The following is a 23,311-nucleotide window of genomic DNA, read 5'->3' on the forward strand; positions in this document are numbered from 1 at the left end:
ACTTTTAAATCACACATTTAAGGCAATCTCATCATGTACAGGTCTGGTAACAACCTCATTGCCATAGTTGCCTAGAGGCTCCCATTTCCGGCAGTGTCTTCTGTTTCTTCTCTCACAGACATGTGGCCAGTACACTAGGTATGTAACAAAGATTATAACTCTGTTTCGAAATGCTTGGAAAATGTGTTCTCTTTGATGTATCTCTGTGAACTAACTGCACATGGAAGGCTGCTGAAGCTGCAGGCATCGGAGGACACTTGGAGCCTCAGGGCTACGGTGTCAGAAGTGCTGACACAAAACAAGGCAGCTGTGGTTGCTTACTGTGCAAAGGGGCGTGGCAAACTGTAGAGCTACGGAGTGATTAACTGCTAGTTGTTCTAATTAATGCCTTATAAATAGGAATCAGGAGAAGTATCTCTAGAATGACAAGATAAAAAAAATAACAAAGATGAAAGCAGAGTCTGGTTGACGTTCTTGTTTCTCTTTTTGATATAAAATACCCAAGGAACTTTGTTTATTATTTGGGGTAGAACATCATTAGGGACTTCTCTGCTGCCTGGATTTTCTGAGAGCGGTTTGCCCAACCCTAGACACACACAGCCCAGCTTCTGTGTATTCTTTCTGGCACAATCAGACAGGTACACAAAAGGCTTCTCCAATTTTTACGCTCCCACTTGAGAAGCAAATAGGAAAGCTTGGTTTAGTGGGCACTAGTCTAGAACTTGCTTTCAGGAGAGGGGAAGAACTCCTACAAGCTGCTGGGGTCAATCTGTCTTTATAGAACTGTTTTATATGGAAACAATGGGAGTCTGTAGAAAGGTAGAAGAACGTCTCTGCTAGTTCTGAGATAGATATAAGATGATGCACATAGCTGGAAAAAAATTAGAGATTGGCAGACTGAATTATAATTTTCAGGGAGAGAACTGGTCCAAAAATGTCAAAGAAAGAACATGTATATGCCAGGCTTCTATTCAGTGGGCCATAATTATGGAGAAGGAGCAAAAGGAGTCTGACTTGCTCCTAATGGAGAAGATCAATCTGCCATTTTACTTTTTCAAATTAGAACAATCCTTAGGAGTGGTGTGAAAGGCTAGTAAGAAATGCTGATGCTCTCTAGAATCTTTCAGGTTGCCACAATGAAGACTAAATAGCTCTGTGCATTAAGGATGTAAAGGAAGAATGACTCTAATGAGAGGGACCTAGGTTGATGTGGTCCTTATGGGTCTTAACAACACTGGTGGAATATCTTTATCCTTCAGTGTCTACTGACTCAGGTGCTCACATCCTTGAACTTCTGAGTTTGCTCTAAGGCATCAGAAGACCTGAGCTCAGATCTGGTCCTGTGGCTGTGGACAGGGCATCCAATTTTCTTGAACTTTGGTTTCTCTACCTGCCCAGAAAGAAGAAAATCTTTGTACAGAGACTTCTTTAAGCCTTGCAAAATCTTATCACGCTTACAAGTTGCATCATTAGCATCACAACTGACTGAAGTGACTGAAGAATTAGGAAGAAGATACACTTTAAAGATTAACTAGAAAGCAAGGGAGTAGAGACAGCGTTGAGAGAGGACAAAGTCTAATAGAGAATTTCAGTTTGAGTAGTGCCTTATGGATGTGCCTATCTGGCAGCTAGAAAGGTGGCTGTCAGCTTTCTCCTATGTGGAAAAGTGATGCTGAAAAGGATGTGCGTCCTGTGGATGGTCTCTGGGTCCAAGTACTAAAGTGAAGGAAGGACTTGATATGACAGGACAAGTCATGAGGGTAATGTCTCAAGATCTTCATTAGATTTCTACTTTCAAGGTTCATTTTTCTCTGAAGAGAGGTTTTGGGCAGCAAGCAAGACATCACGATTTTGCTGGCACAGACTCCTTGACTGTGGGGTATGATCTTGGGGGCCAAACTCTTCATATAATCATTAAGTCCATAAATAATTATTAGGAACCAACTCTATATAGTGCTCTGGAGAACAATAGCAAGTATTTAATATGTGCCAGCATCCTTTTAAGGGTTTCACATATGTTAGCTTGTTTGATCCTCATTATAACCCATGAAGTTGGGCCTGTGGTCATCTGTACTTCATATGAGGCATGGAGAGGCTAGGTATCTGGTTCAAGGTCATAGTAGGTGGAGTCATGATTTGGAGGCAGGCTGGCTCTAGAGCCCATGCTCTTGCATATCAGATAGTGACCATGACAGGTAAGTCCGAGTGAAAAGGGAAATTGGACAACTGGAAGGTCTGGGAAGATTATTCCAGGTAGAAGGTACAAAGACTCTGAGATGGAAGTAAGGTGGAGATGTGTACTATGGACATGAAGGAGGTACTGACATAGCATGAGGGAGACAAGAACAATGGAGGCCTTTGAGGACATTATAAAGACCTCAGATTTCATTCTCAGGGTGCTACAAAGCCCTTGTAGGGTTTTGACCAGTGGTGTAACCTGCTCTGATTTTCTTTATAAAAAAGAACACTCTGGCAGTGTGTAAAGAACAGAACATTTGGGGAGGGGGCAATCAGGAAGGCAAGTTAGAAGGTTATTAGAGTGGCCAGTGAGAAGAAAATACATATGCTACTTTATTTAAGGCCTTTTCACCAAGGGTAACTTATTCCAGCTTAGAATAAGGTGGCTCTAGTAGTCCTCTACATCTCAGAAGCTAACTATGATAAATGTTATTCTTGAATTCTGGAACAGTCTTGATGTGAAAGGGAAGGGAATGCAAACCTCCCAGGTGTTGACTTATAACTGGCTAACTAGTTCTCCGTTGGAATGAGAATGTCAGGGCCTCTCTGAGAAGGATCTTCAAGGATCTCATAATCAATCCCCAGCTGCTCAGCTAGCTAACATGGAAGCCCTGGGCATTTGTTGGGCTGTCCTAGTGGGGACACAGAGGCTCCAGTGTTTTGAGTTTGCTTTAAGTGCATTCACTGGGGATGTTTGATGGCAGCCAGTCTAGTCTTTTTTTTATTTTTTTATTTTTGAGAGGGTAGTATTATCACTTCAAATGAAGATACAGCTGAAATGGTGGAACAGATTACTTACAGGTGCCTTTTCTAAGCCTTTTCTACTTTGAGTAACTTTATACCAACAGATAAAACCACGCCTGTTTTGGAGATGCTTGCCAACTTTTACATGGGAAAGTGCCAAAGAATTAAATCTTTCTGAGTTTTTGCAAAATAAGGACTTAGGCTGATTGTTTTTCCAAGTTCCAGTGCTAAAGGATCCCATAAAATTCAACCACTAATGCCTGAAAAATGGCATCATTCTAGAATTTTCAATATGCAACTCATATTTATCTGCCACCATCAAAGTATATGCAAAAGTGAGGACCAGTTTCTTTTCATGGCTACCCTATTATCTTTTTATTCCCTTAGTTAAAGATAATTTCCTAGGCTTGTCTGAATGTGGCAAAGTTATTCTACTGCTAAATAACTACAGAACTTGAGGGTCATCAGATTCTGAAATGTTACTCTAGAAGGGGTTGTTTCATTATATAAGCAATAGAATAAAACCTTTAATTTTAACAAAATGAAACTACAGTTTTTAATACTGCTTTTTTGAATTCTGTTTAGAGTCAAGCATGAAGATTATATGTTAATATATTATGATACAACATAATGTCAGTCAAGCTGGTACCTCCTGATGAAGCCAAATAAGTCCTTTCCAAAATACAAGCAGAAATTAGAAAAATGGTAAGGGGCTTCCCTTCCACATTTTATAAACAAATTTACCACAAGAGGGAAAAATGAATAGAAGCAGAAATGAAGCTCATGGTGTGATTGTTGATAAACCCAAGAAAAATAGTGAAAAGTATAATTTTGTCAGAGAGTGAGAAAATCAACTGATAGCAGGCTACTTTACTTTAGCCTTTGGCTTTCTAATGAATTTTGCATAAAGATGAACATGTCACACTACCTAGACTGTGCTGCGGCAGACGTTCTGCTTTACCTCAAAAGCAATAGAAAGGCAAGAGCAAATCAAGGTGATCCCTGGCCCTTCCATAAGATGAAAACAAAAACACCTTCCAGGACTTCTTTATGGAGTCCACCCCAAAGCAGTAATTTATACCACCTGCACCTGCAGATACATCTTCCACGGGGCAACAAAACTAGGTTCATCACCAACAACCATGTCTTCAAGAAACAGGCAATCTTATCTTGAACTATGATATTAAAATATTAAGAAAAGTAGAATATATTTATACTTTTTGACACATGTCTATATATAGATGTGTAATATATGTTAAAAAAAGAACAACCTTTTTTTGAAGTTTCCCATATTTAAAGCATTGACTTTTAGTTAAATGTGACAATTCAGCTTCCCAAAGAATGCATTCCCTGGAAATTCTGAACAGCTGATATTTTCCTTTATGTTCTCCTTGAATTAAAAAATATAATAGGCCATCTTTCTATGTCTATATGAGTAAATGGAAGAGAGTTTTATGATTCTGTGTAAATCATAAACACCAAAAGCAGTGATGTCTAATCAAGGGATGTGTCAAAACTTTAAGCTCTTAATGAGAAACAGTTCATCACTGAACTGTCTTACCTGTCGACGAATCATTTCCAGGTCTCTTTTGGCTTTATTCACTAAAGTCTGAATTTCTACAGGATCTTTTACATTCTTATTTTCTCTGAAGGCATCTCTTATTCTCCTGATAGCATAAGTTCTAAACAAATTCAGGGGGGTAAAAAGAGAAAAGGTGTCAGCATCTCTGAAGCTACGCTTTTAATGAATTTAAAAGTTTTGCCTTAGTAATCATTGTCTGATATTCTCCTATGGATAATCACTTTGATATTTGCTCTTGGGACAGGCCCATCTACTACAATTCTGGGATGACTAAGCAAACATATTTAGGGATATAAATCTACCTCAAATGAGTCATATACAAATGGCATACTGTTACAGAAGTGCTCCTTAGATTACTGGTTCTTTATAGAGTTATTCACATCTGGCTTCCTTCCATTTACATGGCTAATTGAACCTTTAACGTACAGAGACAAAGCAAGAACTGAGGGAAAATGATGCACCACATACACATGCATGAAGACATAGTGATCTAAGCTGGACTTGGGGCAGCACTTCAATCTTGTCCCATATTTTGGCTATTTCATCCTCTTGTATAACTTAATGTTAGGATCCACATTAGGATCGTACCTCAGTCCAGAGTGGAGATTACGCCAAAATGCTTTAAAGTACACACATAAACACATATGTAAGCATGTGTTTATGTGGAGGCTAGCACCTCCTCTCCCTATATAAATTATATGCAGTGCAAGAACAGAGGTTCAAGAACAATGCTTTCAAATCAGACAGGCTTGGGTCTGAATTCTTGCTCTAGCTTCTAGTGCTTGTGTGAACCTGGACAAGCTTCTTAACCCAGGTTTTCTATCTGTCAGACAGGCACAATCCTGTCTACCTCTCAGCAATGCTGGGAGGGTTAAGCTTTACGAGGAATGCCTGGAATCTGGCACAGAATCTGGTACAAAAAAAAGACTCAATAAATGAAAGCTATTCCACTTCTTGCTATTCCTTATTGCAGCTAGTATTTGCCTCTCCTCACATCACTGTCAAACCACACTGCATTCCTAGAGGGTAGTTGATCTGGATAATTAGCCATAACAGAAGAGTCAAGAATCATTAACCTGATAAACTCCCACACTCTGAGAGTCATGGCCTTGAACCCCAGGGCCACCTGTCTGCACCAGAGTAAAGACAAGGCACTAAGAAGAAGCAGCCCAAGTCAAACATATTAGAAACAATTTCTGCTAGTCTTTGCATCATCTCAGATTGAGTGGCTCTTAACTTTGAACACCTGCTAAATAATCCATGTGAAACTATTAGCAATGTTTAGAAACAGAAGAATGAAAATAGAGGCTAAGAAATAGGAGAAGAGGATTATAATTTCCCAGGGAGCTGGGGTGGGTGGATATTGGGAGGAGGATACAATTTACTAGGGAACTGTATTCAATTTTAAAGTATATTTTATTTATTATGACATTACAGTTGTCCCGTTTTTTATCCACTTTATTCCTTTCTGCCCTGCAACCTCCCCCCACCAGCATTCTACCCCCTCTTAGTTCATGTCCATGAGTCAGACATTTAGTTCCTTAGCTTCTCCATTTACCATACTATTCTTAAGTTCTCCCTGTCTATTTTGTACCTCTTAAGCTTGTACCATTTAAGCTTCTTATTTCCTGCACCTTTACTCCATTCTCACACCTCCCACCCTGGCTGATGATATCCCTCCCTCTTCATTTGTTATTCTGTTCCTGCTCTACTTGTTTGCTTAGCTTGTTTTTACTTTTATATTTTTGTTTTCTGGTTCAGTTATTGATAATTGTGAGTTTGTTGTCATTTTATTGTTCACAGTCTCAATCTTTCCATAGATAAGTCCCTTTAACATTTCATATGATAAGGGCTTGGTGATGATGAACTCCTTTAACTTGAACTTATCTGGGAAGCACTTTATTTAACCTTCCATTCTAAATAATAGCTTTGCTGGATAGAGTCATCTTGGATGTATGGAGGTCCTTGCCTTTCATAACTTTGAATACTTCCTTCTAGCCCCTTCTTGCCTGCAAGGTTTCTTTGGAGAAATCAGCTGATAGTCTTATGGGATCTCTTTGTAGGGAACTGTCTCCTTTTCTCTTGCTGCTTTTAAGCTTCTCCTTATCTTTCATCTTGGATAGTGTAATTATGATGTGCCTTGGTGTGTTCCTCCTTGGGTCCAACTTCTTTGGGACTCTCTGAGTTTCCTGGACTTCCTGGAAGTCTATTTCCTTTGTCAGATTAGAGAAGTTCTCCTTCCTTATTTGCTCAAATAAGTTTTCCACTTGTTGCTCTTCCTCTTCTCTTTCTGGTACCCCTATAACTCAGATGTTGGAACATTTGAAGATGTCCTTGAGGCTCCTAAGCCTCTCTTCATTTTTTGGAATTATTCTTTCTTCATTCTTTTCTGATTGAATGCTTCTTTCTTCCTTCCAGTCCACACCATTGATTTGAGTCCCAGTTTCCTTCCCATCACTACTGGTTTCCTGTACATTTTTCTTTATTTCACTTAGTATAGCCTTCATTTTTTCATCTAATTTGTGACTAAAATCAACCAATTCTGTGAGCATCCCAATTACCAGTGTTTTGAACTGTGCATCTCATAGGTTGACTATTTCTTTGTTGCTTAGTTGTATTTTTTTCCTGGAGCTTTGATCTATTCTTTTATTTGGGACATTTTTTTTTGTCTTGATATGCCTGTTATGTAGTGAGGGGCTGAACCTTAGGTGTTCATCAGAGTGCAGCAACCCAGTCTCTGGGTTGTGATGCTGTATGTGGGGGAGGGGTCTCAGAGGGAATAATGGTGCCTGCTCTGCTGTCGAATTTCAGTCACTTTCTTGATTTCCCCCAAGCAAAATGGGCCCTTTTGGTGCTGATTCCCATGTGGGTGGGTTTGTGTATGTCCTGGGACCCTGTGGGTCTCTCCAACAAACTCTCCTGTGAGGCTGGGTGTTTCTCCTGGCACCTCAACTTCCACAGGTGTTTTCAATTGGTGTTTTGAGGCTTTATTTCCCTGTGCTGGGACCCTGGGTTGCATGGTCTGTCTCGCTCCCCAGTTTTTCCTGGTTTATCTGTGTGGGAATATGGGACTGCCCCACCCACCAGCTGCCTTGTATGCACCCCTCCACAATCCGCCACCTAGGTCTGCCTGCTGCTGCCTTGCGTGCCCAGTGTCCACCAGCCACTGCTCTCCTGCAACCCCTCTGTACCCAGCTGCCTGACTCCGCCCCTTCTACTGGTCTGGATGAATGTATCTACTTTAATGCCTTGGTTGTTGGACTTCCTTACAGTTTAATTTTCTGTCTACTGGTTGTTTTTTGTTTCTAAATGGTTATTGTCCTTCTTTTGGTTGTGCGAGGAGGTACAGTGTATCCACCAATGCCTCCATACTGGCCAGAAGTGCCTGTATATTTTTATTTCACTTTTTATAGCCTTCACTTCCTCCTCTATTTTGCAACCATACTTAACCAATTCTGTGAGCATTCTGATTACCAATGTTTTGAACTTTTGTATCTGATAGGTTGGCTATCTCTTAATCTCTTAGTTGTATTTTTTCTGGAGCTTTGATCTATTCTTTCAGTTGGACTACAGTTCTTTGTCTCAGCACACCTGTTATACTGTAAGGGCTAAACATTTCTAAAGTACAAGAAAACTTTAAATGACACATTGAAATATCAGGTCCATTTGCATTTAAAAGCAAGATTAAAAAGGTATCTTGTAACTTTAACAGCCATAAAGTATAAGTCAGTTTAGGAACTTGCATTTTTAGGAATTAAACCACTACTAGACTTTCATCTTAATCCTACATGAACCACCTGGAGTAGCTGTAGAGGACCTTCTCTTAGGGCAACAATAACTGGAAATGGAATCCTTGTAGTAGCAGACACTTTATAACTGGGACTTATTCACTCATAAAGGTGTATGGGAGGACTTTACTAACCGACTTATATTATACATTATTTTCTTCACATACCGTTACTAATCTAACAAGACTTTAGACAGTAGGTAGACAACCTAAAAGTGATTTCTGTCTTACTTTCTTGCACAACATAATGACTATTTATAAGACCCAAAAATCAATCTTCCTCATACACACATACTCCTCCAAAACAGTTTCTTTTTTGGTGGTGATGGGAGCAGAGAGAGGAGAAAATAATTTAACTTGAATATTTTATTTAATATGAGATTGATTTCATAATAGAAATTAACCTCAGAGAATCATCCATTCATTTGATTCTTTATTCAGGATGCTGCATGGGCTGTTTGGAAAAATAAAATTTTCAACAGTAGTCATTATTAAATGGATTTTTCTAAAAGCTAGTGAGTAGCCAAGAGTAGCTAGAAAAAAGGGAGTATGGCTTACAATATAAAGACCTAAGTTCATCCAAAGTTTCAGGAAATTAGAAAATAGCTTAAGAAAGAGCTTCATCAGCACCAAATCAGTATTATAAGAAATGTTAAGGGGACCCCTTTAAGAAAAAGAAGAAAAACAGATAAAAATATGAATAGCAAAATGGCAGTAACTACGTAACTATTGATAATTACTTTAAATGTACATGGATTAAATGCTCCAATCAAAAGACATAGGGTGGCTGAGTGGAGGGGAAAAGAAAGATGGCTATAAGGGACCTACTTCAGAAGAAAGACGTACACAGACTAAAGTAAAAGCATGAAAAAAAGAGTATTTTATGCAAACAGCAACAAAAAAAGTTGGGTAGCGATACTTGTATCAGACAAAATAGACTTTAAAATGAAGGCTATATCATAAAGACAAAAAAGGACATTTCATACATAATATCCAAGATATAGAAGCAACCTAAGGGTCCATCAATAGATGGTCAGATTAAAAAAAATGTGGCACATATATTCAATGGAATATTTACTCAACCATAAAAAAGAATAAAATCTTACTATCTGCAACAACATGGACCTAGAGGGTATTATGCTAAGTGAAATAAGTCAGACAAAGACAAATGCTATATGATTTCACTTATATATGGAATTTAAAAAACAAAATAAATGAACATTCAAAACATAAACTACACAGAACAGACTAATGGTAGCCAGAAGGGGGAGGGTTTTTTAGGGGCTGGATGAAAAAAAAGGGGAGGGATTAAGAAGTACAAACTGGCAGTTATAAAATAGCCATGGGGATGCAAAGTACAGCATAGGGAATATAGTGAATAATATTGTAATAACTCTGTATGGTGCCAGGTGGTTAACAGACTAATAGAGGAAATCACTTTATAAGTCATATAATGTCTAACCACTATGCCATATACCTAAAGTAATATAATATTGAATATCAACTGTAACTGAAAACAAAACAATAACATCCATATTATACATAACCAATAAATCTAATAATTAGGAAAATACATTTTTTTGAAAATCATATCACAGCCCTGGCTGTATGGCTCAGTGGACTGAGTTCTGGCCTGCAAACCATAGGGTCACTGGTTCGATTCTCAGTCAGGGCACATGCCTGGGTTGCAGGCCAGGTCCCTAGTAGGGGACACACAAGAGGCAACCACACACTGATGTTTCTCTCCCTCTTTTTCTCCCTCCCTTCCCTCTCTAAAATTAAATAAATAAAATATTTTTTTAAAAAAGAAAATCATATCACAAATGTTAATTCTCTTAATGCTTAATTTTATTTGGGTTCACTGCCAAACCTCTGATGATCCATATTGCACAACACAGCTAAGTATAATGTGAGATGGTAAAAAAAGGGTCAATTATCAAAAAATAAAGTAAAAACAGAAGAGAACTCAAATTACAAGAAAACTACCAATAACCCAACAGAAAAGTGAGCAAAGGTTATACATCATTTTCTGAGAATTGTTAGTTTAATCAAATAAACATGAAAATATATTTAGCCGCACTCATAAGAAAAACATAAATTTAAACTACACCAAGATATTAAAAAATAGCTGACAACTCCTAACAATTTATTATCAATTGAGCTCAAGGCCCAGTATTTTGTATGTATGTATGTATATATATATATATATATATATATATATATATATATATATATATATATATATATTGCTGTGTATTCTTGTTGTCCCCCCAAATCTCTGAAGTTCATACCTAAAAGAATAAATCTAGATCTTCAAATTAAATGTGTCTACTACAATCAAAAGTTGTTCAAATTTTGGATGTGGCTTTGACATGAATGATATAATAGTTGCTTGCCTCCTCTCTTTCTTGTTCTTCTTCCTTCTCCAGCATCTAAAACCTAAAGAGTTTCCTCTTCCCAGGAAAATGTCTACTAAAGAGTAGACATTGCACTGGCTCAGAATGATAAAACTACTATTGCATGAACAATTTTTCAGTTGAATGAATTCTTATTTCAAATGATCATCATTTTGTGAAGATAGTCACAAATGTAGCTGAATTTTCAAATTTTGTAGGAAAGAGCCAACCACCAATTATTTCGATCTTGCTTTTACCCTGACTTTTATCATTTTCACTGTTACTGAAGTAAACCATTTCGTCTATCAGCCTCTAGAGTATATTACTGAGCAAGAACATTTCAAAGAGAAATGTGCAGATGCTGCAATGAAAATGTCAGTCAGCTGCTACACAATGCCTTGCATTAGGGTGATCTTACTATGAGTCAGATGCTGTTTGAAATAAGACATGAAAAATGAACACATAAAGCAACAGCTACCAACTATGAGCAAGCAGACGGCATCCACAGACACAGTAAAGTCAGACTATGCTTCTCACACAAATCATTGCTATCCTTCTCCTCCTGAGCTTTTTAGTTTCTTAGCACTTCTTTGTGCAGGTGACTCCTATTTGGCTCTTCCTCTCCACCCCAGCTTTTGTCCATCTGTGTGCCTCCAAGTGTCCACTGGTTCTTCTATTTGCTGTCCTTTCACCACAGCAAGGATCAAACTCCTTTATGAGATTCACCATTCCAATTTTCCAGCTGCAAAGATGTACAGCAGGTGGTAATGAAAGCTCTGAAGTAGGAGGCTCTCCTTTCTCCCAGAACCACTGTCAGCCAAATGCAGGTGATAATAATCACAGCCTCCTCAGCTCATGGAAGATCACATTGGCTTTCACATTCAAAAGGTGCACTCGGAAAACCAGTTGATGTATTACCCCTCATTTCTGTCATCCTTCACAACCACCCCAATGCTGCTTTCTCTGCATATCCATCCTGTAGAAACATCTGTGCTTCTTCCTCCTTCCCCCAACCCCAAGTCAAATATCTTAACCCTTTCTGTTGGTCTCTTTGTGACAAACTCCTTCAATTGCTAAAAAGTAGATACTCTCCATCTACTTTCACTTACTCACTCATGCCTTGCCCCTGAACACAGTGCTTCCTTTATAGCCACGAAGAGGAAGCTGCTTAATTCTGCCATGCCTCTAGATTCCACAGGGCTGAGATGACAGTATCAATGTGTTTTTGGAACCTGCTGCTGCTTCTGGATCTTCTGTTCACCCTTACACATCTTTGGGGCCATGCTACCTAATGCAGGCATGTTGAATGTCTCCATGACGCTGTTGTCGGCTCACTTTTTGAGGTCAACTGTCAAAAATTCATCAAGCCTTAATATGTAGAGAGTACTCAGTGTATATATAAGCCACCAATTTTAGGCAACTTACATTGTCATAATTTTTAATAAAAATAGTACCTCTTAAAGTCAATAATTCTTATAATGAATTAGATGACACTATTTGCAGTCTTTTACCTAGGTATCTATAAATGTATTTGTTTCACTGAATGGAGAGTTCCATAGCTAGCTGGTTTCTCTTCTTGTTCTTTTGGTCTACTATCTCTTGTTAGTTTTGTTTGTGGGCTAATCTTATTCTGCTGCATTGCACATTATACATTGTACATGTATAATGCTGCATTATACATTATATTCTCTAGGGCTCTGTAATGTACCTCTTTTCTTTTAAATAAAATCTCCTCCAGTAACTGCATTTGTGCCCAACTATCATGTACTACATGCCACTGGATAACAAATCTTTCTCGCCTCCACACATCATTTCTGAGTTCCACATACATATGATTCAACTGCCTTTTGGACTCTCCAACAAAAGGTAGCCACTATATCTACTACAGCTTCTCTCACAAACACTTGCAAAACGGAAGTTACCATTTTCCTTTCCTCTTGCCCGCAGTGGCCAGTATTCCCTTCCTGGGTAGGAGTGTCTTCATACAACCAACTTTCCAAATTAGACATTTGGGGATTCATCCTAAATTCCTTCCTTTCCCTTAATTTCTTGTATTCATTCAAGAAATCTTACTGACTCAACCTTCCACATCCCTGAGTCACTTTCCACTTCCCCAAATCATCAGTCTGTATCTTGGTTCAGGCTCTTATTTCTCATGCCACGGCCTTGGGATTATGGTATGTATGGATATGTGGGTGGTATGTAATAAAATGGACAGTAACACCAACAGAGAGAAAGCTCAAGAATTATTTGAAGATCAGAAGTACTTTGGGCAGATAACAGTGAGGAAGAGAGAAAAAATCTTCCTTCTTTTGAGAGTTCCTGCTAGGATGTAAGCTCCACAGAGTAGGAACATTTTATTTTTCTTGTTTACCACTCCATCTAAGGTGCCTGGTTCAGAGATGGTGCTCAATATTTACTGAACAAATGAACTTATCAAAATATCATAGGCAATATAAAAAAGACATTCAAGAAAAATACCAATAATCAATAACAAAAACACAACAAAGGATAAGAAACTGGAAAGAAAAAGAATAAAAAGGGTTTGTAGCACAGACTGAAATAACCTCTGAAAGGTAACAATGAAAAAATTTGCCATGACAAGTCACTGAAGAAATAGGTTTTGAATGCCTATTATGTAAGCGCTACGTGAGGTTCTGGGGATACAGTGGAGATCGACGAGGTCACTGACTGCAGACCTCAGTGGGGGATGAAGTCTGTGTATAAAGAGATGTAAGAGGAAACAGAAGCCATTCAAAGTGGACATAAAGGGGCTAAGGAGACTTTTTTGGGGATAATGTAACAGTTCTTATCTTGACTGGGGTGATGGTTTGACAGGCCTATATATCTGTCAAAATATTAAACTGTACACCTAAAATGAATTTATTTATAAACTGTACACCTAAATGCATGTATTTTATGTCAGTTATTACTCAATAGGTTGACTTTTAAAGAAAATTAAAAATAAACAGTATAGGAGTTATATCTGCCCATTTAAGAAAAAAAGAGGAGAGGAAAAAATCCACAAAACAAAGACTGGAATCCTAGAGAATAATTATGCATATAGCTGAAGGAGTAAAAATTAACACTGCTTTATAGAAACCAGAATAGACTGCAAGTTAAAAAATCAAATCTAAAACACAAAAAAATTAAATTCATGAGAAATATGTTAAAAAATTAACTAACCTTCAGAACAAGCAAAGATATATAGCCTATAAATAATAAATGTGAACAAACTGAACTGAGTAGGTAATTAAAGTTATAATGGAAGAAAATGTCCCAGAAGTGATTATAAAAAAAAACTGAGAAGGCTCACTGAGATTTAACAACCAGAGGATAATTTCAATATGTTTACTTATACAACCCTGAACTCCAGGGTCAAGTACTTTAAGAAAGAACAAAGAAAGAACTATAACCAGATAATACTGAATGAAATATGGGTAAGTATATCCTCAGATTTCTGTTTTCGAAATTGAATCATTTGTAGTGTTTTGAGAATCCAAAGAGATAACAAAACAATATCTATGATTTATAGCACAGGTAGCAAGTACAGGGTATTGTGCTAAGTACTGGATATGCCTTGTTTTATTTAATCCTTATAAACTATCAGCCAGAGATATATAAATATTTAGGCCAAGATCACATGTTCAGTAAGTGGTAGAGCTAGGTTCTAAACCCAGCTGACCACCGAGTCTGTGACTTTCGACTTTAGGCTATGCTTCCTCCAGATGTTGAAAAACTCCATTCAATCTTTGATAAGTAGTTGGTATAAGACAACTTGTTATACACTAAAAAAAATTTAAAAATCTCTCTCTGGTATCACAAAGCTCAAAAAATTATCTTATATCTCAAAACTGCTTTAAGTGTTTCTACAAATAGTTAGAGTCCATCATGTCTTAAGTGGCTGAGATATTTATGAGGGAAAGAGCTACTGACCTAAGTAATAAGAGCAAGTGAAACAACTGAGCTTGTTTTAAAAAAGAGGACAGTGACCAGTGAGAAGCATTGTGTAGTGAGGAGGTGAAGTTACATTCAGAAGACCCACTCTGGAGACCAAAATTTCTGCTTTGGGGCAGATGTTTAAAATTCCCTAATGGTTTCCCAGTATTTTCAGGATAAGGGTCAAATACATTGGCATGAACAGTATACTCTTATTTATCAACCCCACTCCATCAGGCACTACTCCCACACAAATCACCCACTCCAGCCATATAGGAAGACTTCATTTGCTCACTCCATTAGGCCTCCTTCTCCATATACAGAGTGTTCTTCTCCAGCTTGATTTTTTGGCTGATTATTACCCATCCTTAAAGACCTAATCCAGTTACAAACAAATACAGCAAAAAACTAATATCCTTAGCATGTAAATAGCATATATAAATCTAGTAGATAGACACTAGGACCAGAAATAACAAATGAGTAAGAGGCATGAAACAATACCTCATAAGTGAGCATAAAGAGTGACTATGTTAAATTAAAAGAGAATGAAATAGATGGAGCTAGATCAGCAATTTTGAACTGATATTCTGCAAGTATTTTTAAAACATGCAACACCTGACCATTTAATCAGGGGCAATGATCTCTTTACCCTTAGACTGTGAAATTTTAAAAAATGACAACAACCAACACAACAATGGCTGTCAGATTGGCAAAAGATGCATTTTTTTGGTGTGTCACAGAATTCTAGTAATTGGTTTATGTGTGCCATGAGATGAAAAAGGTTGAAAATCACTACTATTGATATATGAAATGTTCAGCTTTAGTCATAATCAAAGAAATGTACTTTCAAACAAAGTAAAATTTTTTGTCCATGAAATTAGCATAATTCTTTTTAAAAAGCAAAGGGCATGTACATCCTGTTGGTGGTACTTATTTTGGGAAAACAGCATAATAATGGGTAACAACAACCATAATTTTTTATCTAGCAATTCTACTTTTGGTGATCCTACAAATAATCCCAAATATCTACAGAGACACGTAGATATTTGGGATTTGGGACAGAGAAGATGGTTGTAAGAATTATTCATAGGCATTAAAAATAGAAACAACCTAATGTTCAACAATGGAGAGGTAGCTACATAAATTATGACATTGTATAGGTTTTTAAAATAGATGTTTAGAAAAATTAAAGTCACAAGTTCAAAAGCCAAAGGTCTAGAAGTATAAGGAGAAATAGCAGTCTCCTTCTCTTCCTGTCCCTCACACAACCCAGTGCTGTTCTTTAGTTCTTCTCTCTAGATACATGATCAGTTAGCAGTTTCTTATGAAGACACTGGATTCATATTGAATCTAATATGAATTCAGATTCATATTACAGGAGCTCTATGTGTACATCTGTACTGTTCTTTGTATACATCTTAACTTCACAAGTGGTGGCATTCTAAACATACTGTGCACATTTAATTTTTCAATTAAAATGTATCTTAGTGATCATTTCCTACTAATTCAAATGAAACTGACTCATAAATGGTTGTATGTTATTCCACTGTATGGATGAATTATAAGTTATTTAGCCAGTCCTTTATTAATGTTTAGATTGTTTCCAATCTTGCTGTTGCAAACAACGTGGTAATCAATATCTCCATTTACTCTAGTATTGTGTCTGTGGTATCAACTCCTAGAAATTAAGTTGGTAGAAAAGGATATGTATATCTGTAGGTTTAATAAAATATTGCCAAAATTCTTTGTAGAGGTACCAGCCTGTGCTTCTAGCAGCAATCTGTAAGTGCGCCTGTTTCCTAACACCTTTGCCAATACAATGTGCCATCGAACTTTCTGATCTTTGCTACTCATCACCTTTTCACAAATTTAAAGCCACATGTATTTGTTTATATCCTTTACCCTTCCATACATAATTCAGAAATTTGTCTTTTTGACTTCTTTGCAAGACCTAAGTAATAAGAAGGTGTTTAAGAAGCGAGCCCTTTGTGAAGAGTTGCAATATTCTCTCTAGTTTGTCATTTGACATTGTTTATGATGTCTGTGTATTTTTTCATGTAGAAATGTTCAATTTTTATGTAGTCACATGTATCAATTTTTATGTTATGGCTTCTGGGTTATACATCATATGTACAAAAGATTTCTGTACATATGTAAGATCACAAAAACATTCACCTATGTATTCTAGAAAACTTTTATGGTTTATCTTTTTATGCTTAATCCTTTGATCTTTCTAGAATTTATTTTAGTGAAAGGTACTGAATCTGAATCAAATTTTATCCTCTAATGTTAAGATTTTTAAAATTAAGAATATAACTTTATATTTAGTATGATCTCAATCATAGAAAATATACGTACAGAAAACTGCAATAAAATATAATGCCATGTCAATAATTCTTTTGACTACTGAAGTTTATGCTTTCTAAATTATTACAATAATCATTATTTCTTTTTTTAAAAAAATATTTTATTTATTTATCTTTAGAGGGGAAGGGAAGGAGAGAGGGAGAGAAACATCAATGTATGGTTGCCTTTTGTGCGTCCCCTGATGGGAACTGGCCTGCAAGGAACTGGTCTGCAACCCAGGCATGTGCCCTGACTGGGAATTGAACCGCGATTGTCTGGTTCACAGGCCCGCGCTCAATCCACTGAGCTACACCAGCCAGGGCCTTAATCATTATTTCTTAATAATTTTTAAGTTCCTGGTGATATAATAAAATCAGTAACACACTATAATAAAGAAAATGAGAATAGAGAAGGTTCAATATATGTGAGAAGAGATAGGGAAAAATATATACTTAGATAAATATATATAGCTCAGTGAGGTATATGATAGGGAATTAAATGAAAGCAGTATCATGGGAAAAAAGAAGAGGCTCAAGAACTTTTCAGTAGATAAAAACAATAGGTTCTAGCCTGGGCTGGGTGGTTAAGTTGGTGGAAGCATCCTGTACACCAAAAGTTCAGATTCCTCTGACCAAAAGGTCAGAGCACATACCTAGGTTGCATGTTTGATCCCCAACTGGTATCAAACGGGAAGCAACCAATCTATCTTTCTCTTTCACTTTGATGTCTCTCTTCCCCTTTCTCTCTAAAATCAATAAACATATGCATCAGGTGAACATAAAAAAACAATAGGCTCCAAAAGTTTATTTTTAGACAGGTTATTCTGAAGCAACAATAAGACAACAAAAGTGGGTATGTCCAGTGGGTGACCAGAAATGTTTTGAATCTCTCAGGTGAGAAGGTGCGGCTGGCAATAAACTTAAAAATGATTAACAAGGAAGAGTGAAGCAAAATTGTGGGAATAGATGAGTTTGTTCCAAGGCAAGCTGTAAAATGAAAGAGATACTAGCCTTGGGCAGAGCCATAGAGAAATAATACCAATATTTAAGATCAGAGGCAGGAAAGATGAGACAAGTTGGCAAACTTTATAGGCAGAGTAGTAGATAAGATTGTGCAAGTCCTAGAAAGGATAATACAAAGGCTGAAAAGAGCCCCAATGAATTTAGCAGTCAGGATGTCATTAGTAACTTTGGCAAGGACAACATCAGCATATACTTACTGACTACAATGTAGTAAATGTATGAAGAAAAAAACCTTATTTTTTGAAAAAAACTCAAATAGTAATTGGGCCTAAGAAAAAAGTTCACTACATAATAAGAAAATATTTAAAAAATAATGAAAATGATAACACATAAGATATTTGGAATATAGTCAAAGCCATACTTAGATGAAAATTAGTGGCCTACTTGGCCTTATTATTGATAAAATAAAAGTGGATTAAAAAATTTTTTTTCAATATTTTATTTATTTTTTGAGAGAGGGGAAGGGAAGGAGAAAGAGTAGGAGAGAAATATCAATGTATGGTTGCCTCTCATGTGTCCCCTGCTGGAACTGGCCTGCAACCCAGGCATGTGCCCTGACTGGGAATCGAACCGCAATACTGTGGTTTGCAGGCCCGCGCTCAATCCACTGAGCTATGCCAGCCAGGGCCCTAAAAGTGGATTTTAACTAAGAACATTTCCTAACATTTTAGAATGGCAAAATAACATCTCAAGAGATTATAGGAACCAAGGTATTTAAAATATGTAAAAAAATTAATAATTAAAAGAAAGTGGAATTAGCTAAGACAATTTTTTTTATGTTATAGCTTCCATGGTACAATATTATGAGGAAAACAAAAAGTGAGAAGATTGGATGTTTGGGAAAGAGGGGTTTAAAACAAATATTTTAATGACTCTGGTTATATTTTGTTTGCTTTTTTTCTTTTGTTGATTATATTCCAGTTAAAGGTGAGATGGTGGGGGGGGGAGAAACACAGAACAACAATAAACTAATTTGTTTAAAAAACAAAACAAAAAACAAATATTTCAGAAACGCTGAACAATAAACTAACTTAAGTTAAAAAAAACAAAACAAAAAACAAATATTTCAGAAACTGAGAGAATGAGCAGAATCCAGAACTTGCCTAGCAGTGAGAAGTCAGTTGAGGATGGTAATATCAAGGATGGTAATACCAATTTTCCAAATTGGGTGACTTTTCTCTAGCTGTGTTTGCTTAGGTGGAATTATGGAAAAGAGATGTCTGAGTAAATTTACAGTTGCAGTTTTGATGGATGAGTATAAAATTAGGGCAAAGAGAGAGAGAAAAAGCTTTCCAGGGCTTAAAGGTGGTGGCTCTAGGAATTTCTTCCCCCAAGGTAAGGAACTTCTGAAAGTCTCAGTTCACAGAACTCAGGCTATTCACCTACACAGGCCCCTTTGTGGGAGTCAAGTCCTAATCTAAATGTCCAATAATAAACAGTCAAAGAAATGATGGTAAATTAATGAACTAATCTATTAAAATACTTACAAAAATTATGTACAGACAAGAAAAAGTATATTCAAAACACTAGGACCTAAAAAATTTTATATAACTGCAGTTTTTTGGTAAGGTTCTATGGGGATAAAAAATATATAATGGATGATATAAAAATATAAAAAATTTTATAAAAAAATATAAAAAACCCCAACAAAATAACACAGCTAAAAAAGTAATAGAAAGAAAGGCACAAGTATCCTGTAGCAGATGCTCCCCTTATGACCTACAGGAAAAGTTCAGGAGCATTTCTGTCCAGGATTCTTTTTTGGTGCTTAAAAACATTTAAGGTCTTTAACTCACAATTCATAAAAATTAAGGCTCTAATTATGACTTGGATCTATCTTCATAACCACTGATATTTTGTTGCAACAAGACTTTTCAAAGTATAAACCAATTTATCAAATTAAAGGCCATGTATAAAACACTGTCTAGTTCTTCTGCAGTAGGGCATAGGGATCACGCCATGATGAGATCTGGGCTTCTCTTTCACTTGGTTTTAGGCTTTAGTATTTAGACAGAGCAGTGTGCTGCAAGCCGGGGCCTAAGAGTTGGTGGCTATGGCTAAAATTCATAGTCCTCTCCTCACGTATTCCCAGACTAAAGATGAATACTCCCTTCATTTGTGAAGGGAAAAACAAAGATCATACTCAAGTAATTAACTGTCCTCACATCTACACAACCTCTTCTTATGGACTGGTTATATTTCTATTAAAAGTATTACCATGACATAATAAAGGCTACGTGTGCAGAGATGGAATTTCTGACTCCTCCTCCTGCTCCCACTTAAGAAATAAACCTGTTCCTGGCTGGCGTAGCTCAGTGGATTGAGTGCGGGCCTGTGAACCAGAGTATCTCGGTTTGATTCCCAGTCAGGGCACATGCCTGGGTTGCGGGCCAGTTCCCAGCAGGGGATGCATAAGAGGCAACCGTACATTGATATTTCTCTCCCACTCTTTCTCCTTCCCTTCCCCTCTCTCTCTCTCAAAAAAAAAAAAAAAAAAAAGAAATGAACTTGTCCTAGTATACAAAAAGCAAGTCAAAACTTTCATCATGTAACAAGGGTTAAAATTCAGGTAAAATAATATAATTTTTTGAATTTTAGTTTAAAATTATAGTGTTAACTAGTCAATGTAAAACATGACCTTTAAACAATTTAAAATTTATGAAGTTACTATCTATGGTGGAATATTCAATTAACTGTGGACTTTCCAATTTATGGGAGAAAATAAAGCATGAACAATGGAAATTCCTCTCGGTCATTAAACTCAAATTTCTTCATTAAAATTTCATATTAGTGCTGCTGAAAAAGAGCCAAAAATGCCTTTTGTTTTATTCTTTCCTCCTGTCATTAGTAATCAGCAAGAATAAATGAGCAGCAAGAAAGAAAAGAGGATAGGAGACATAGGTAAGTCACCTAGCTTGTGATCAACATTATTTTTAAGGATAATTCCCATAAAAAACAGGCAGATCAATTCTCCTTCTGCTTCCCCCACATGTGTGAATAACAGAGTATTTGCTGGATTATTCAGAAGGAAAAAAAACTACATAAAAGTATTTCCGGTATATAGTAATCTTACCCACCCACAAAACAACTATAAAGCAGGAAGTAAATAAAAAGGGCTGCAGTAGCAACCTCGGTTGCCCTTTCCTGGTGAATACCTAAGGCTCTGCCTCTTACTACTTAACAGGCGAGCAGAGACCAAAAAAAAAAAAAGGCCTAGATGAAAGAACAGATCAAAGCTCCACAAACAATACAACTAAGCGATGAAGAGATACTCAACCTATCAGATGCACAGTTCAAAACACTGGTGGTAATCAGGATGCTCACAGAATTGGCTGAGTATGGTCGCAAAATAGAGGAAAAGGTGAGGCTATGAAAACTGAAATAAAGGAAAATGTACAGGGAACGAACAGTGACTAGAAGGAAACTGGGACTCAAATAAACAATTTAGAGCAGAAGAAATAAACATTCAACCAGAAAAGAATGAAGAAAAAAGAATTAAAAAAATGAGAATAGGTTTAGGTAAGTCTGAGACAACTTTGAACATTACAGCATCTGAATCACAGAGGTGCCAGAAGAAGTGAAGGAGGAGCAAGGCATTGAAAACTTATTTTCAATTGAAAAAAATAATAAAGAAGAACTTCCCCAATCTGGCAGAGGAAATACATTTCTAGGAAGTCCAGGAAGCTTAGACATTCCCAAAGAGGTTGGACCCAAGGAATTACACACCAAAGCACATCATAATCACATTACTCAAGATGAAAGATAAGGAGAGAATCTTAAAAGCAGCAAGAGAAAAGGAGACAGTTTTCTGGGCACTCCTTTGTAGGTGTAGGGCACACCTACAAAGGAATACCCATAAGACTATCAGCTGATTTCTCCAAAGAACCCTTGCAGGCAAGAAGGGGCTGGGAAGACATTCCAAGTCATGAAAGAGAAGGACCCTCATCCAAGAGTACTCTATTTGGCAAAGCTGTAATTTAGAATGGAAGAGCAGACAAAGTGCTTCCCAGATAAAGTCAAGTTAAAGGAGTTCATCATTAAAAAGCCCTTATTTTATGAAATGTTAAAGGGACTTATCTTAAGAAAAGGAAGTATATCAAAAATACTAACAGTAAAATGCAGCACTTTCCCTGAGTATCTCGGCATTGAAAGGACAGCAAAGGACAGGCTGGGACTCATTTGCTCAATCCCTGAATAATGGATTGCATCCAGGGAAAGGGATCCCATTCACTAGCTTAATTTTGCTAACTTGGAGTTAAAGGATTCTGAACCCAACATGTAAATTTATGCAAATGAACACATTAATCACATCCCTGGATTTACTGACAAAATCTGATAGGCCTTTACCCCTTAGAAGAGCTTTAATTTTGCCTTTCATGGAGAACAGGCATCTCTAAAGCCTTGTCAAGTCCAAAATTGTATAAATTTAAAAATGCAATTAACCTGTGTATCTCCTGGGATGTCATAAGCAGCATGGGGCTTGCAGTACCAGGCACCATAATAAATGGATGATTATTTTGATCTTGGTGCTATATTGCCTTTAAAAAGTTTGTTTGCTTGGCCATTTATAATACAAATAACTTGTTATTGCATCTTTCTTCCAAATGGGTCAAAATATTTCCATGCATTACGTAACTTATTTCCATAACATCTCTGTGAATCATTTAAATATTAGGTTGTTTAGATTTAATTTTATTTTAAAGAACTTGAAGACTTTAAAGCGAAAAAAACTGTGCAAATATTTGATTACTGTTTACTATATTATTTGCTGTATTAATACTGACTAATATTAGAACAACAGTTGGCATTTTTCTGTCAAAAGCAACAAAAAATGTATATGTGGTAGGGTCAAATAAAAAATGCAGCCTTTAAATAAAGAGTGATAATATAAACTTAACATTCCTCATTTTGCCATAGGACTGGCAACAGGAATCTGCACCTGTGAGCACACTACACCTCTCCCATTTAGGCACACTGTAGCTGAAGGAACCTGGCCACGGGCTGTTTCTGTAATCTTTCACGTCTGTGGTCACTACAAAGAACTCCTACGCCAAAACTGCCTGCTTGACTGAACAGCCTAGCTTTTGGAAATTCTCTTGGGCAGAGAGGATTCTCAAAGGTGGTGGCACTTTCGAGAGCATACTTTGGTTAGAAGACATTGAAAGACAGGCAACTGAGTATCATTTCACTGACAAGAAATCAGTATACTTAACAGAAGTGAAATGCACTGAATTGCTAATTAAATTCTTCACTGTAC

General features: G+C 36.9%; 1 protein-coding gene across 2 annotated transcripts in view; it reads right to left on the minus strand.

Annotated features, from left to right (window-relative positions):
* The window catches only part of LYRM4 (LYR motif containing 4), a 178,142-nt gene that overhangs the window by 121,778 nt on the left and 33,053 nt on the right, over positions 1-23,311 (minus strand). For both annotated transcript variants that reach the window (XM_037137843.2, XM_053664101.1), the window contains exon 2: positions 4,544-4,664. In XM_037137843.2, the coding sequence (XP_036993738.1) occupies positions 4,544-4,664 (121 nt within the window). The remainder of the gene's footprint in view (positions 1-4,543; positions 4,665-23,311) is intronic.

The sequence above is a fragment of the Artibeus jamaicensis genome, unplaced genomic scaffold (genome assembly GCF_021234435.1).
Source record: "Artibeus jamaicensis isolate MK-2021 breed Jamaican fruit bat unplaced genomic scaffold, CSHL_Jam_final contig_335, whole genome shotgun sequence".
NCBI lineage: Eukaryota > Metazoa > Chordata > Mammalia > Chiroptera > Phyllostomidae > Artibeus > Artibeus jamaicensis.